The sequence below is a fragment of the Onychomys torridus genome, chromosome 17 (assembly GCF_903995425.1).
Source record: "Onychomys torridus chromosome 17, mOncTor1.1, whole genome shotgun sequence".
NCBI lineage: Eukaryota > Metazoa > Chordata > Mammalia > Rodentia > Cricetidae > Onychomys > Onychomys torridus.
The window spans coordinates 848,529-864,279 of NC_050459.1; the positions used below are offsets into that span (position 1 = coordinate 848,529).

The 15,751-nt window shown below is 43.2% G+C and overlaps 1 protein-coding gene across 1 annotated transcript; it reads right to left on the minus strand.

The window, feature by feature from the left end:
• Positions 1 to 2,681: 2,681 nt before the first annotated feature.
• Positions 2,682 to 8,415, minus strand: LOC118569138 (CD209 antigen-like protein E). The gene is made up of 5 exons (XM_036166865.1): positions 8,352 to 8,415; positions 5,314 to 5,403; positions 4,476 to 4,547; positions 3,921 to 4,072; positions 2,682 to 2,795 (listed from the first exon to the last, which is right to left on the minus strand). The coding sequence occupies exons 1-5, from the start codon at positions 8,413 to 8,415 to the stop codon at positions 2,682 to 2,684; spliced, it is 492 nt and encodes a 163-aa protein (XP_036022758.1).
• Positions 8,416 to 15,751: the final 7,336 nt, after the last annotated feature.

The window sequence follows — 15,751 nt, forward strand, 5'->3', positions numbered from 1 at the left end:
CAATGTAATACACCATGTAAACAAACTGAAAGAAAAAAATCCACAAGATCATCTCATTAGATTCTGGAAAATCCTTTGACAAAATCCAATACCCTTTCTTGATAATGTCTTGGAGAGATCAGGAATACAAAGAACATGCCTAAATATAATAAAGGCAATTTACAGCAAGCAGACAGCCACCATCAAATTAAATGGAAGGAAATTCAAAGTAATTCTACTAAAATTAGGAGCAAGACAAGGCTGTCCACCCTCCCCATATCTTTTCAATATAGTACTCGAAGTTCTAGCTAGAGCAATAAGACAAATCTTAAACTGCCATGTCAGCTGCCACATGGCTCAGCTTAGCTCATGGCACTGGCGGCTGGCTGAAGTTCACAGGCGGCTGCCGGTAGCCATACCTCTGTATGCCAAGCACTGGCCCGCCTGAAAGACTGCAGAACTAGAAAGCCCCATGTGGCTCTTTCTCTAGAACTCTTTTTTAGCTTTCTCAGGCCCTATGTTTGGATGTTCAAACCCTCATGTTGGATATCATGTGTAGTCAGACTTCCCTTTGAACTGCCAGCTCAGAAGAAAATGGCACCAAGACTTTAATTATGAAAACATGGCCTTAGCGTAGGCTTGTTTCTAACTAGTTTTTATAACTTAAATTGACCCATTTCTATAAACCTACATGCTGTCATATGGCTTGTGGATTTTACCTCTCCTCCTGCATGTTCTGCTTCCTCTCCATCTCCTCTGGCATCTCCCCTGCCTAGATTCGTCTCCTCTTTTCTCTGTCCAGAAATCCCACCTAATCTCTTCCTGCCCAGCTATTGGCTATTCAGCTCTTTATTAAGTGAATCAGTAGGCACCTTGGCAAAGACATATCTTTACAGTGTACAAAAAGATTATTCCACAACACATGAGACTGTGGGGGAGGTGAATTTCATATTAAAGTCACAATATCCCATCTCAATCCCCCAAACGTCTTTTGGTCATTTTATAATGTAAAATATATTTAATGTCCACTCAGAGTTCACACTTTCCAAAGGTGAAATTCAAAGACTCTTTAGACTCAAGGAGACCTTTTAGCATGTGTAAAACAAAATTTAAAAGTTTGTACACTCTGAAGATAAAATGTCACAGAATTGACTCTCACCCAAAATCGAAGAATCTTTTAATGAGATGGCTAGTGGATAAAGACAGTCATCACTCAACCTGATGATCTGCATTTGAACCCTGGGACTCTTATGGTAGAAGGAAAGACTGACTCCAGCAAGTTGTTCTCTGACCTCTGTACAAATGCTGTGATGCACATACCCACACTCCTTTTAATAAAAGTTTCAAATTTCTTATAGGTATATAGCATATATTGAGTATATCCCACCCACCCTGCTTCTCCCACTCTACCCCTTCCCCATCTCTCTCCCTTTGCTCCCCTAGACAACTTTATTTCTACTGTCATTTACATACGCATACATGATTTATGTGACTATAAAGGAACCACAAATGGGATAAGCTGTGAGGGCTGATGGGAGGACCTGAGCATCAGTTGTTGGAGCAGGATGTTGAGGACTTCTTGCAGATCCAGGATTTCTCTGTCTCGCACTTGTCATCATCCCAGCCATGATCTGTCAGTTCTGCACAGTCAGTCTCTGGATGGTCTCCTTTTTTCCATGGGGACCAATATTTTTTAAATCTGCAAAACCCACACACACTGTGAACCTGTGTCCCTTCCCTCATCTATAAATGAAGTTTCAAGCTTCTGGAAACTGGATGTCTTTGTTTTGTCCCTGAGTACCAATGGCAGACATGTTTTATTCTAGCCCAGTAGCTTGCTTAGTGCCATGTCCTTGACCCCACGTGTCTTCTGGCTAGTGTTGGAGACAGAAGTCCTTCTGTTGAAGGTGAGATGTTTAGACACAAGTTAGTTAGTTGAGACTTCACATCCCAACTACATTATCGGGCTTTTACACTCTGGCTGCTGTGTACCCACTTTAACCACACCAGGAAGGCATCAGATAGCTAAGGATAGAACCCACTGAAATGATTCAAACTGGCTAATCCAAAATCCGTTTTACCGTATCAATCTAGTCCTTCCTGCGTGAATAGTGATGAGGGCTCCTGGCCACATCTCCCCTCCCTCACCCATGTCTTGGCTGAGCGTGGCCATTATGCACATGGTCACTCGGGGTGTAGGATATATTCCTTTCCTTGGAAACTAGGCAGCCAACATCTCCAGAGCTATTGGTTTTGTCATATAGCATATTCTTATTTTAGGAGTGTGTGTGTGTGTGTGTGTGTGTGTGTGTGTGTGTGTGTGTGTGTAGGTGTACATTATTTGAGTCCTCTGAAATTGGAGTGGCAAGTGACAGTGAACTGCCTGACATGGGTTCTGTGAACCTAACTCCTATCGTTTGCAAGAACCATCCACGCTCTTTATTACTGAGCCATCTCCCCAACCCCTTAGATTCTTTCTAACACACTATATTTACATTTCCCAGAACCCAAGCTCCTCCTGCATCTCTACTACTGGCATTTCAAAGCATTTGCCATCTTGCCTGAACCTGGGCATGAATTACCTTTCTACTCAGTAAGTGACACATGTTTATGTCTGAGGGATAAAAACCCCAGACAAGGGTCTTTCACATTAGTGTTTCAGACACCAGCCCATCCACCCCCATTTTACCCTTGTTTTTGATCTACCTTGGCGACAAAGGTGACTCATCCACCCACTGCCACAAGCCTTCATGTTTCATGTCCGACAGCCCTAACCAGAGATGGCTATTAATCTTCTTCATTTTCTGTATGAAGCTCTGTAAGAGGAGAAGAGTAGTTGAGATATAGCTGAGTACATCATTTTCTATCCAGTGTCCCTGTAAAGTCCAGATGGGAAATCCTATTTGCAGTCAGACCTTCTAGGGCACCACACCATGCTCTCTAATGTGTGTTCACAAGAGTGGAGTCCTCCTGTCGCTGTGCCCTATAAGCAAATGACTTGCACAGAGACGTGCACAGATGGCCTCTTGTCACATACACTTGTTTTTACTGCACATTTCTCTAACTTTGAGTTTTGAGCATGCCCTCTTGGATTTACTCATGACTGACTGAATGTGTGAGCCATGTGTTTAGCAATTGGTCAATGACACACAGCAGAGTTTTCTCTCTGTGTTATTAAGTACTAGCCAACCTATTAATAGGCATTCTTTATATTTTCAAGTCTTCCTCTAAATCATACATACACACATGGTCAAGACTTGCTTGGTGTGTGTGTGTGTGTGTGTGTGTGTGTGTGTGTGTGTGTGTGTGTGTATGCGCGTGCACACATTTGTGTGTATAAGGTATTGATTCCCCAATTCATAACCCTCTTCTCTTCCATTTCCCCTTGAAAGTCTATGTGGTCATCCACCTTCAATGGCTTGTCATGTAGTAAAATACATGCCCCCCCCATCTGTATCATGTCCCCTCCCTCCAAGACTCAGAAATCATCAAGAAAGAGGGAAAGAAGATTGTGAGAGCCAGAGGTAGTGGACAGCTGAGGTGAATTGGACAGGGCAATTGTACACATGAATTCACAGTGGCTACATGATATCAAGACAGTCAAAGTCTCAGCCTAGACAGGGAAGGGCTCCTGGAGTCCCACCCTTGGCTGAAGAACTGTTGACAATTGATGGCTTTCAAGTAGAGAAGTTAGTTTTTTCAGACATGTAGCTCCTGAGAGGATACCCATGCTCCAGTCTTAAATCCGTGTACATGTAGGCAGCACTAAGGGACTCCATGAGTTTTGAAAGAGAGAGTAGATGAAATTGGGAGGGGAAATATTGGGACAAGAAAAAATTGGAAGGGAGATAATAGGGGCAGGTTTAGTCAAGAAACTTGGTATGATGCATGAAATCTACAACAATAAAAAGATGTACGTCCCACTCCTGAATCAGGCATACCTGCTCCTCATCACTTTCAATGATGATTAGTTGGGCCCCTACTTCCTGGCAAGCAGTGAGGGAATAACTCCAATTACGTTTAGTTATGGAGAAGAAGAAACACTTTCCTTGGAAGAACATCCAGTCCCAGGGGCAGGGGCGGCATAAAAGGTCTGTTGGGGGAGGCTAGTTAGAATAAACCCAGACTTGATTGTCTATATTCCTGCATCTGCTCAACCTTCTAGCCCTCCAGAGTCAGGAACCCCCAAGCATTACAGTGGGGAGACATTACCTTCTCCACTTCCCAAGTCTCTTCCTCATCCTAAAAGAACCCAGGAGTCCTGGCCCCATTCACACCAGGAGAAGTAGGAGCTAAGATCTCAGAAAGACTCCAGGAAACTGGCATAACTGGATCCTTACTACATATGCTTTCTTGTAAACACCCAAAACAAATTTTGATGTTATCCTGTATTCCCAATTGACAAAGAATAACATTAAAAGTGTCAAACTCAACCAAAGTGCCCCCACATGGATAACCCATTAAGATCCCTGGTGAGTCAGCTTCTAATCACACACCAACTCTAGGCTTCAGCTGCACAAGTTCCTGGTAGATCTCCTCCTGATCCTGGGTGCAGGGAACCTTTGGAACTGCAATAAGAAAAAAGAAAAAGAAAAATAAATAAATAAAGAAAGAAACTACAACTATTAAATACCTACAGTGTGCCATAGTCTACACCACCTATGTAGGAACATATTGTCTGGGAGCCAACTCTTTGTTGTAAAACACTTAAGGAAGAGGAATTCTGAGCTGAAGAGATGAGTGAGCTGGTAATGCACTTGCCCTTCAAGCATGAGGAGCTGAGTTCAGTTTCCCAGGACCCACATTCTAAAATTCAGGCATGTTGGTGTATGATGATGATCACGGTTCTAGAGATTTCAAGAACAGGCAGATCCCTTGGGTTCAATAGCTAGCCAGACTTGTTTTTTGATGACCTTAGAGAAGAGACTATTTTTCAATAAACAAGGTGGGAAGAATCTGAGGAATGACCATTGAGGCTGTCTACAGCCTTAGTGACTATATACACACACGTGTACATCTGCCTGTGGAGGTGAATGTGCATGCAAACACACACACACACACACACACACACACACACACACACACATACACACACACACACCCCATGGAGAGAGAGTGTGTGTATCACCATCCAGAAAAGGCTGAATTACAAGGGCAAGTGGAACAAAGACCCTCTCCCGTTCCTCTTCCATTTTCCCTGCTGTATATGTTGGAGAAGTCCTAAGATATGCTCAGAAGTCACAGAAGGACCAGGTTCCAGCTTCGGTCTTGTCTCTCTGTTTGTACTAGCCAAAAGACCAACATTAAGATCCCAAGTACTCAGAGCCATCTGACCTTGGAGAAGAAATGCCAGAAGGACTCCAGAGAAGAGAATGAGGAAAAGCACGTGCAGCATGAGGGGGACCAGGCCGTGTCTCACATGCCCTGTGGAAGAGAAGGACACAGTTTCAGCACACATGTGCCCTATATCAGCTGGGCCCAGGGACACGCAGGCCACCAGCGTACTCCTGCCCAGACACACGACTTTAGGACTCAAGCTTCTAGGTTGCCATAGCCAGGACCCATGTGTACAGAATTCCATCTTCCATTTCACAGGAACCAATAGCTAGGAAGCACCCACTCCTCCTCAGCCTCTCTCTGTGCAGTGACTACAAAACTATTTGATCCAGGAGCTATTTGAAACCCAGAGCCTGACACTGGCTGTCCGCTTCTAGTCTGTTCAAATCAGAGGGGAAAAAATAAGAGCCTGGCCAGATGGCTCTTGATTGCCCACTGGAAACTGATGGTAAGACCAGTTGCTGAAGAGAGCACACAGTTTAATCACAGGATGTGGGAAAAATCAAATTGACAATGGTCTGGAAACCTCCTCCCTGCTAAGTAGTTTCAGTAGCCCTGGGATGTGCTGTGCAGGCTTCTGGGGTAGAAAGGCCATTGACAGTTTCATCCAGCTGTGAACCCTGCCCGCTGATGCAGTAGTGCCAGGAGCATTGTGACGCAGGCAACCAACCACTTTCTGGCTACATTTAAAGCCTGCTCCACAAAATGGAACTCACGCCTGGCAATGTAAATCGAACCAAGAATGTGTACCTCAATAGTTTCTGAGGTCCTAAGGGTGGCCTAATAATTATTTTGCCAAATGGATAAGGTATCAAACTTCCTTCTAAATACTCTATATTCAATAGATTAGTGTATCTCTCAGTCTTCATCAGAGAAGTTTCTCTGGGTGGTGGATAATGGTTAATACAGAGTCTCATAACTAGTTAAAGTGCAGAAGATAAGTATCTGTGGTGTGCTCAGTTATAAATGGGGCATCTATGTCACAACCCTCCTGACAGGGCAGGGAGAGGTTAAGAGGACTGAGTGAAATAGCACGTTCCGGACATGACAATGCTACTGCACTCATGAACTCAAGAGGCTGTGGTTTCCTTCACAAAACCTGCACGAGATCAAGCCAGTCAACACTCCAGCATGAGCAGGGGAGGGGTTCGTGAGCTCACATCCTTAGCAGAGGAGCTATTGATGGTTGATGGTTGCTAGAGGATGGAGAGTTAGGTTTCTTAAAGGTTTGTCTTCCTGGTAGGTTGGCCAGAGTCAGTAAGCCCAATAAATTCATTGGATCTCAACGGGTAAATTTTAGTGGAATTGTTCTTTGGGTTTTGGTTGGGACTTTGAGGAGGGAGTTTGTCTCCCCAGGGAAGGAGTTCTCATAACACCATAGGATCTATCTCTTTCTCATCCAGGACACACAAATGGGAATCCAGAGATGTAACCCAGAGCTCTTGAGTTATTTTCCTGAAGCTCATTGATCCTTTTCACTGTGTCTTCCTTGTACTTCCCCTTCTGAACAATCTCTTTTTTACTATTTTTTGCATGCAATTCTATGTTTTGCATGCAATTCTATGTTTTGCATGCAATTCTTCAACACTTTGAACAAGATGCCAAGAACCTATGTTAGATCCAGTCTAAGCCCAGCAGTGGTGGCACACTCCTTTAATTCCAACACTCAGGCAAAGGCAGGTGGATCTCTGTGAATTTGAGGTCAGCTTTGTCTGCAGAGTGAGTTCCAGGAGAGCCAGAGCCATACAAAGAAACTGTCTCAAAAAAAAAAAAAAAAAAAAAAAAAACAAGAAAAGAAAAGAAAGGGGGGTGGTGAGGAAGAACCAGTCTAGGCAATAGGTAACACAAGTATTGGACAAAAGTTACAAAAGAGACCAAAATATGATTTGGAAGCCATGTTCTAGATGTTTGGAATTTTAGGTGAGATATTTAAATATAAATTTTGATTTGTGTTTAAATTAATGGATAAAGTAAAATTGGCATACATTCACACTGGGGTTTTACTGATCCATGCAGAGGAATGAATTTATGCCACTTTCAGAGAAATGAGTGGATTATCATACTAAGCAAATAAGCCAGACTGAGAGAAACAAGTATTACAGGCTTTCTCTCATACACACAATACTGCTATATGTCCATCTGTATGTTATCTATCTGTCTGTCTGTCTGCCTGTCTACCTGATAGTCAATCTGTCTATATAATCTATCATCTGTCTATATATTACCTATCTATCTGAACATATAAGTGACAATAGCAGGGAAATTATATATAAAATAGAGGAAGGGAACCAGGCAGTGGTGGCACACGCCTTTAATCTCAGCATTCAGGAGGCAGAGGCAGGTGAATCTCTGAGTTGAAGTCTAGCCTGGTCTACAGAGCAAGTTCCAGGACAGTCAGGGATACACAGAGAAACCCTGTCTTGAAAACAAAAACAAAAACAAATTAAGTTGGAGGAAGGGGATGGCAAGAAAGGATGATGGGAACAATAACAAATACAAGAAAAGAAAATATCACATAATAATTATTCTGCTTGGAATACATACATAAATATAACATAAAACAGAAATTAAACTATTGTGAGGTACACATTCTGAAGTGTGTAGGGAAATAGAGAGATAAGAGGGAAAATATTAGAAAAATCCAATACTATAGCTATAGAAAATGTCATAAAAACTCACTACATTATATATTTTCTAAAATAATTTATAAAAAATAAAAAGAGTTAAGATTCTCCCTTGACAGGGGACCCATAAAAAGCTGCTCTACCACTAGCCCCTCCCCACCTCCAGGAGAATACAGAAACCTTTGCCCCATCTATTCCAAAATGAGGAAAGTAAGGACTTCATAACTCTGAAGAAACCCAGAAGATTGTCTCTGTGTATGGATGCCTGCAAACAACATGTGTCATCCTAAGTGGTACCCTGTGTTTCTATTTCACAGTTGAAACAAAAAGCACGTTGGAGGCCAGGGACACAGGTGACCATACCACAGAGACATCTGCAGGCGCATGGGGAGCTGGTTTTTGGTTACTTACCGACTTCAGCTTTCACCTCTGTTATTTCACTGTAGATCGGCTCCTCACCCTGGGAACAGGACATATCAACAGCTGTGCTGAGAAATGAAGAAGTTAATGTTCATCTCTGGAGAACTGGTAATGAAAATATGATGCATACACAGTGGAATTGTATTCAGTTGTAAAGAGAGATGAAGTTTGTAAGAAAGGAATGAATCTGGAGAGTACCGTATTTAATGAGGTAATCAGACTCAGAAAGACAAAACCTGCTTATGTGGATCCTAGCCTGTAATAAGATGGCAATGATAGGAAAGAAGAAAGAAGTTAGAAAGGAGGGATTACAGGAGGGAGTGGGGGCCAGGGACAGCGAGGCCGGGCATGATGGAAGAGTAGGATCTGTTACATGGTGTGGTTAGTTTTTAACCGACAGCTAGAATCGCCTGAGAAGGGAGTCTCAGTGAGGAATGATCTAGATTGGGTTGGCCTATAAGCATGTCTACAGGGAATTAGTGTGATTGTTAGATGATAGGGAGGGCCCAGCTTCTGGTGGGCTGCACCATTCCATGGCTGGGCCCTGAGCATGAAGAGTGAAGAAAGCTATCTAAGCACAAGCAGGACAGACACATGAGAGCACTCTCTTCTCTCTGCTCTGGGTCAGCCATCTCAAGCTCCTGCCTCTGTGACTCCTATGCAGCAGTGGACTGTAACCCGGATTAAACCTTTTCTGGCTCAGGTGTTTTCTGTCTGAGTAGTTATCAGAGCCACAGAAATTAAGCTAGAATACATATTTTGTTTAAAAAAGTCATAATATCCAATGCCATGTACATTAATTTTTAAAAATATCATTATGAAACACCTTGTGTGTGCCATATCTGTACTGAATCCCCAGGAACCTGACTTCTGAGACATCTTGTTTAATACCATTTAAACAGGAAAAACCCTAATTAAATAAAAAATCTTTAACACAGGTTAAATAAAGCTCTCACTCCATATTGCTTCTTCTGCCTCTGGCCTTTTATGTCAGTGGTATAGACCATGATTAGCCCCTAACATCTACTGTAAGACTAAATTCCCATTTCAGATTCACCTTCCTTCTGAACTAGATGCCCCAGAGTAGAGGCTAGCCCTGTGGCAGATCAACTCTGACCTTGAAGAGGGAAGTCCAACACAAACACAGCCAACTGAGCAAAGGAGAGAAACTGCAGGACACATAACCTTTAGGAGAGAAGAATTAAACCTTCTAGCCTCTACACAGCCCAGGAATGACCTGGTCACCAGGCTTCTCCACAAGGTTACATAGGATACTGGGTTAGGGAGAAGCTTCAGTAGGTAAAGCCTTTGCTTCAGTAGAAGAAAGCATTGAGGCTTGGGTTTAGAGCTGTAAACCTGTGTAAATCCTGAAACAGTAATCTACATCTGTAATGCAAGTGTTCCATGAGTGAGGGAGGAAGTAGAGACATGTGATATTGACAAAGAATGTTAGCCCGTGACTTCCACAATTGCACCACATCCTGTTTGTACCTGCACTTGCACAAATACACCACAACTCTCATGTGCATGTATGCATGTACACACACACACACACACACACACACACACACACACACACACACACACATTTCTAAGTGCACAAATTCAAAGTCTCCCATCCATCATTTTCATCTCAGAGTCAATCTCAGTCCAGTGGTGTAAGCCTTCACCATCCAGGACCTAGAAGCCCAGAGTTGTAAACGCTACCTCATTGACCCAGGGATTTAGAGGAGCAACCTCCATAAAAACTCCTACAGAAAGTAGGCATGTGGGAGAAATTGCCCACCCCTCAGCCTCTTATCCCTGCTGTACCTGGGAAACTATAAAGTCCAGAAGCTGGCTGGAGCTCAGAGCCTTTGGAGGAAGATCTGTTGCCACTAGGCTTCAGCCCCTGCTCTGGTTGAGAAGAGCATCAGCAAGAGCCAGGGTGAGATCTGAACTGGTCCTGGTGGAGCTCCCATTATTTCATCCTGTCCTCACCTAGTGGGACCAGCTCCCTCACCCTGACTTTCTTGGAGTTTCTCATGGTTACTGCTGTCTTTTAGTGTGCAGGACTCCTGGACAACAGCTTTCAGATGTCACACCCTCTTGCTTAGTCCCCAAACCCTCAGAAAGACAGATAAGGAAGTGGGTTTCTACACTGAAAGAGATAGAGTAGAGGTTGAGCCTCTCATGTGGCATGGTACTTACTGAATATTCTAGAAAATTTATTTGAGAAAATTTGACATCTCTAACAGAAAGAACTACTCCACTTATGGTGTGACCAAGCTGTGATCTGCTTTTAATATTTTCAATGACTTCTGAAATAAGAATCTTTGTTGGAAGGGGCCAAGCAATTCTCTGAGTCTTTCATAAATGTCATTTGTTCCAACCCATGCTTTGCTTCCTTGGTTTGACATTGTCTCCATTCACAGCAATTTCTGCTTCCTGAACCATTGTTGCTGATAGTTACTTTGTGCTTGTATCTTCAGCCATGTTTATAGATGATTTCCTGTGCTCATTCACTGAATTTCCCCACACTTATAGTTAATCCACTGTCTACTTAGCAGGTAAGGAAAACCAAAGCACAGTAAGTTAGGATTTAGGCTCTTGGCTATACAGCTCCTTCATGGGAAATCCAGAATTTGTTTTTCTCCCTTCTAAAACTGAAAACTTTTATTCACCCTTTGACAATTCCATACATGTATGCAATGTATCTTATCACATTCACTCCCAAACTTTCCTTCTTACTTCCCAGGGATATACTTCTACAGACCTCCCTCCAACTTTGATGTGTTCTTTTCTTTCTTCCTTTCTTGTAACCTATTGAGTCCAATTAATGCTGCCACCTGCTGAAGTGACTGATCCTGCTGGCTTGAGCATGTCCCAGACTTATGCAACTAACTGTAGATGAGTCACTTGACAGATGAGTGCAATGGTCATGCTGTGTCCAGAAGACAGCATTTCACAGCCCCTCCCCACTCTGGCTCTTATATTTGCTTTTTTCTCTGTTCCCTGAGCCTTGGGATAGTTGATATAGATGTTCCATTTAGGACTGAACTCTCTCTCAGCAGTTACTAATTCTCAACACATTCATCAGCTATGAGTTAATTATTGCTGCCTATCACAGAAAGAGGCTTTTTGTCTAAGGGCTGAGCGTAGCACTAAACCATGTGTATAAACATGAACATTTAAAAAGTGTATTGTAGATGAAATTCTAAACAGTCTTAGTAAATAAGCCACAGAGCCAAATACAGTGGTAAATAGCCAAGGAGATCAGAGAGCCATGACTACCACCTCGACACTGTTGCTTCCCCAGAGAGAGCTTTTTTCTGTCTGACTTGTCTTTTTATTGCCTTTTTGTTCTGCCTTCTCATTGGCTCTAAACACAACCACATGGCCTCCTTGTCACTGCCTGTCTATACAGACCTTCAGGTCTCTATGGTTGGTACTGGAATTAAAGGTTTCCTTTACCATATTTGGCTGTGTCCTTGACCACACCAAGACTCTGCCTGCCATGTGATCGGATTAAGGGTGTGTGCTACCACCACCTAACTCTGCTTATGGCTCTCTTTGACCTCTCATCTCCAGGCAACTTTATTTATTAACATACAAATAAAATCACATTTCAGCACAAATAAAATATCACCATAGTGTATAAACATGAATATTTAAGAGGTTCCCCTGCTTGGGAATATGGCCTCCTGGGACGTGGGCTTTTGACCAGGAGTCAATGCCATGGTGGATACTTCAGAAAAGGCCTCAGATTCAACCAGAAAGCTGCAACTACTTCTGTAACCTTCCAGGCAATACTGCACTAGTGAAAAAAGTTCATGAATACTGTGATGGACATGTGATTGATGCTGAGAGACAACAGCAGTATGGATAGCACTTTCCTTAAAGGACCTATTTTCAATGATGCCAAAGTGGAAATCAAATTTCAATATGAATTTTGGGAGCGGGGCACAATCTGTATTCAAACCACAACACTTTTCAATTCTACTTCTTCAAATCCATGTCCTTCTCACAAGTGCAATCATTCTATCCCAAGGATCCACAAAGTACTCTTGTTCCAGCTCCAACTCAAAAGCCCCAAAGTCCCCAACTATGAGCCTATAAAATGAAAACAAAATTTCCCAATTTTAATGATGATGCTACTATATCCAAGTCTACCTGCTTGCTGCCCCCTCTCCCCACCAAAGCAATGCTTGGAACATGAGAAAATAATCAGATTTGTTCAATGGATAATCATCTGAGAAGTGTTTGTTTTCTGCATTTGTTAGCTTTTCTGATACTATGACAGACTGAGAAAATCAACTTGCAGAGAGAACATTTATTTTGGCTCACTGTTTGAGAAGTTTCAGTTCGTGGTCCTGTGATGCCATGGTTTCTGGCTTGTAATGAGGGAGAACACCATCATTAGAAGCATGGGGTGGAGCACAAATGCTCAGCTCATGTCAGCCTCAAGAAAGACAATGCTGCTGCTGCTGCTGTTGCTGCTGTTGCTGCTGCTGCTGCTGTTGCTGCTGCTGCTGCTGCTGCTACTGCTGCTGCTGGTGATGATGATGATGGTGGTGGTTGTGGTAATGATGACGATGATAATATGATGACCACAACAATGATGATAATAAGGAGAAGGAGGATGATAGGAGGAGGAGGAAGAAGAGAAGGAGAAGGAGCTACAGGCACAAGATTAGATTTTACCTCTCAATAGGCCCAAGGTACTCAGGAAGTTCCACATCTCTCCACAGTTTCTGGGGAAGGTGCAGTCCCAGATGGACCATATTTGATTCTAAGTTGGATTCACAAGATCATAAGAAGTCACACATCTCCCAGAGGCTTCAGCAAAAGCTGTGGGCCCAGGAGAGGATCAGATCTGACTTTGAGTTAGTCCCACAGGTATGTAGGAATTCCACGTTCCACAGCATCTTCAACCTAAGCTGTGGACATGGGGTGGTGACAGGATCTCACCATGAGTAAGATCTATCAGTGTGTGGCAGGGAGGTGGCCAGGTGTCCCACAGCTCATAGAAAAGCTATGACCCAGGAAGGAGGTACAAGCTGACATAGGACAATATCTCAAAGGAACACTCAAGATAGAGCTTAAATGAAACAGAGAAATCTAGAATCATTAATTATATCATAAATCAAATGGACTTAATAGATATCTGCATAACATTCTACCCAAACACCAAAGAATAGTCTTAGTTATGATTACTATTGTGATAAAACTCCATGACCTAAGAAACATGGAATGGAAAGGTTTTATTTCACTCACAATTCCATATTTCAATCACAACTCATCATGGAAAACAATGAGGGTAGGAACACATGCAGGAGAGGAGCCTAGTGGCAGGAGATGATGCAGAGGCCAGGCAGAAACACTGATTACTGGCTTGTTCATCATGACTTGCTCAGCCTGCTTTCTTAAAGAACCCAGGACCATCAGCCCAGGGATGGCCCCACCCACATGGGCTGAGCCCTCCCCATCAATCACTAATCAAGAAAATGTCAGTTCTTATGGAGCATTTTCTCAATTGAATGTCCCTCCCTTCAAATAACTCTAGTTTGTGTCAAGTCCACATAAAATTACCAGCACAAGAACACACATTCTTCTTTTTTCTTTTGGTTATTGAGGCAGGGTCTCACTATGTAGTAGTCCTGGTTGTCTAGGAATTTGATCTTTATACCAGGTTGGCCTGGAACTCACAGAGATCCAACAACCTCTCCCTCCCAAGTGTTGGGATTAAAAGCATGCACCAACATATTCAGCCTAAGAACACACATTCTTTTCAGCAGCCCATGGAACCTTCTCCAAGTGAACACATATTAATATACAAAGCAAGTCTCTTACATTCCATCTGACCACAATGAAATAAAGCTGGATGCCAATAGCAAAAGAAATTTAAAAAGGTATAAAACACAGGGAAACTAAAAAACATACTGCTAAATGATAATTCAGTCAAGAAAAAAATAAAGAGAAATTTAAAATTCCCATAATTCAGTGAAATTTTAAAAAAATCCAAAATCTATGTGAACAGTGAAGGCAGTCACAAGAGGTAAGTTTAAGACTTTTTTGGCCTTGTGCTTGCTAGGCAAGCGCTCTACCACTGAGCTAAATCTCCAACCCCACAAGAGGTAAGTTTATAAGACTAAATGCCTACATCAGAGAACTGAGAGATCTCTAATTCATCACGTAATGATTTGCTATAAAGCTTTGTAAAAGTAGGAACAAACAATACCCCACGTCAGTAGACAGTAAGAAATAACCAAATGCAGGGCTAAAATAATGAAATAGAAATGAACGGTTACAAAGAATCAATTAAGTGAAGAGTAAGTTCTTTGGAGAGTAACAATGTTGACAATCTTTAGTTAAATTAACCAGAGAGAGAGAGAGAGAGAGAGAGAGAGAGAGAGAGAGAGAGAGAGAGGATCAAGATTAATAAAATTAGATATGAAAGGGGAACTGTTACAGAAGACACTGATGAAATGACAATCTTTAGGACACAGTGTGAAAATTATGTTCCTCACCCATCTGGACCAGAGGTGAGTGCCTGGGGTTATAGTAAGAGAGGGAACTGCCCCTGGGTCCCACACCTGGGCACCATCCTGGGAGGACGTGCCCAACTTGGCCTCAGATTCCCACCAATCGGCAGGCCCTGTGGGAAGGCTCCCCTTTTCCAAGACTGCAGGCAGACCTTGCAGGCAGACCCTGCAGGCAGACCCTGCAGGCAGACCCTGCAGGCAGACCCTGCAGGCAGACCCTGCAGTCTCCACACCCTGCCCCCACACCCATTTGCCAGAGACCCCAGCCACTTCCTGAGACTCAGAAACCAGGCCCTAGCTCCCATCTGCCCTGAACTCCCATCTGGACCAGAGACCAGAGAGACCCTCCAGTGGACACTACAACCTCAATGCCTTGCCCCCACACCCATCTGCTGGAGACTCCAGCCACTTCCAGAGACTTTAGAAACCAGTGTCCAGTACCCTATCCTGTCCTGGATCTCCCATTTGCCCCAGAACTCCCATCTGGACAAGAGGAGCTCCCATCTGGACAAGATAAGGAGATCCCAGGGACTTCCTGAGACTCAGAGTCCAGCCCACCAGCTCCTATCTGGCCAGCACTCTCATCTGGACCAGACTTCCCATCCGGCCCAGAGCTTCCATCTGGACCACAGAGAGGCTCCCTAAATCTGTCAGCTCTCTCTGGACCAAGTACACTGGTAAGACCAAGAATGAATCCACAAGGAGATGGGCAGATGTCAAGGCAGAAGTACATACAACAAAATAAAGAGCAATACAGCATCACCAGAACCTAGCCCTTCTCCAACAGCTAGACCTGAACATCACACAATGGAAGAAGAGGAAGAAGAAGAAGAAGGGGAAGGAGAAGGAGAAGGAGAAGGAGAAGGA

Coding starts and splice junctions, on each gene's coding strand:
- LOC118569138 (XM_036166865.1), bottom strand. CDS start 8,415: ATGTCCTGTTCCCAGGGTGAGGAGCCGATCTACAGTGAAATAACAGAG. Junction 4,548..5,313: donor TCTGGCATTTCTTCTCCAAG/GTCAGATGGCTC, acceptor TTCTTATTGCAG/TTCCAAAGGTTCCCTGCACC. Junction 4,073..4,475: donor GCAGCTGAAGCCTAGAGTTG/GTGTGTGATTAG, acceptor CTCCCCCAACAG/ACCTTTTATGCCGCCCCTGC.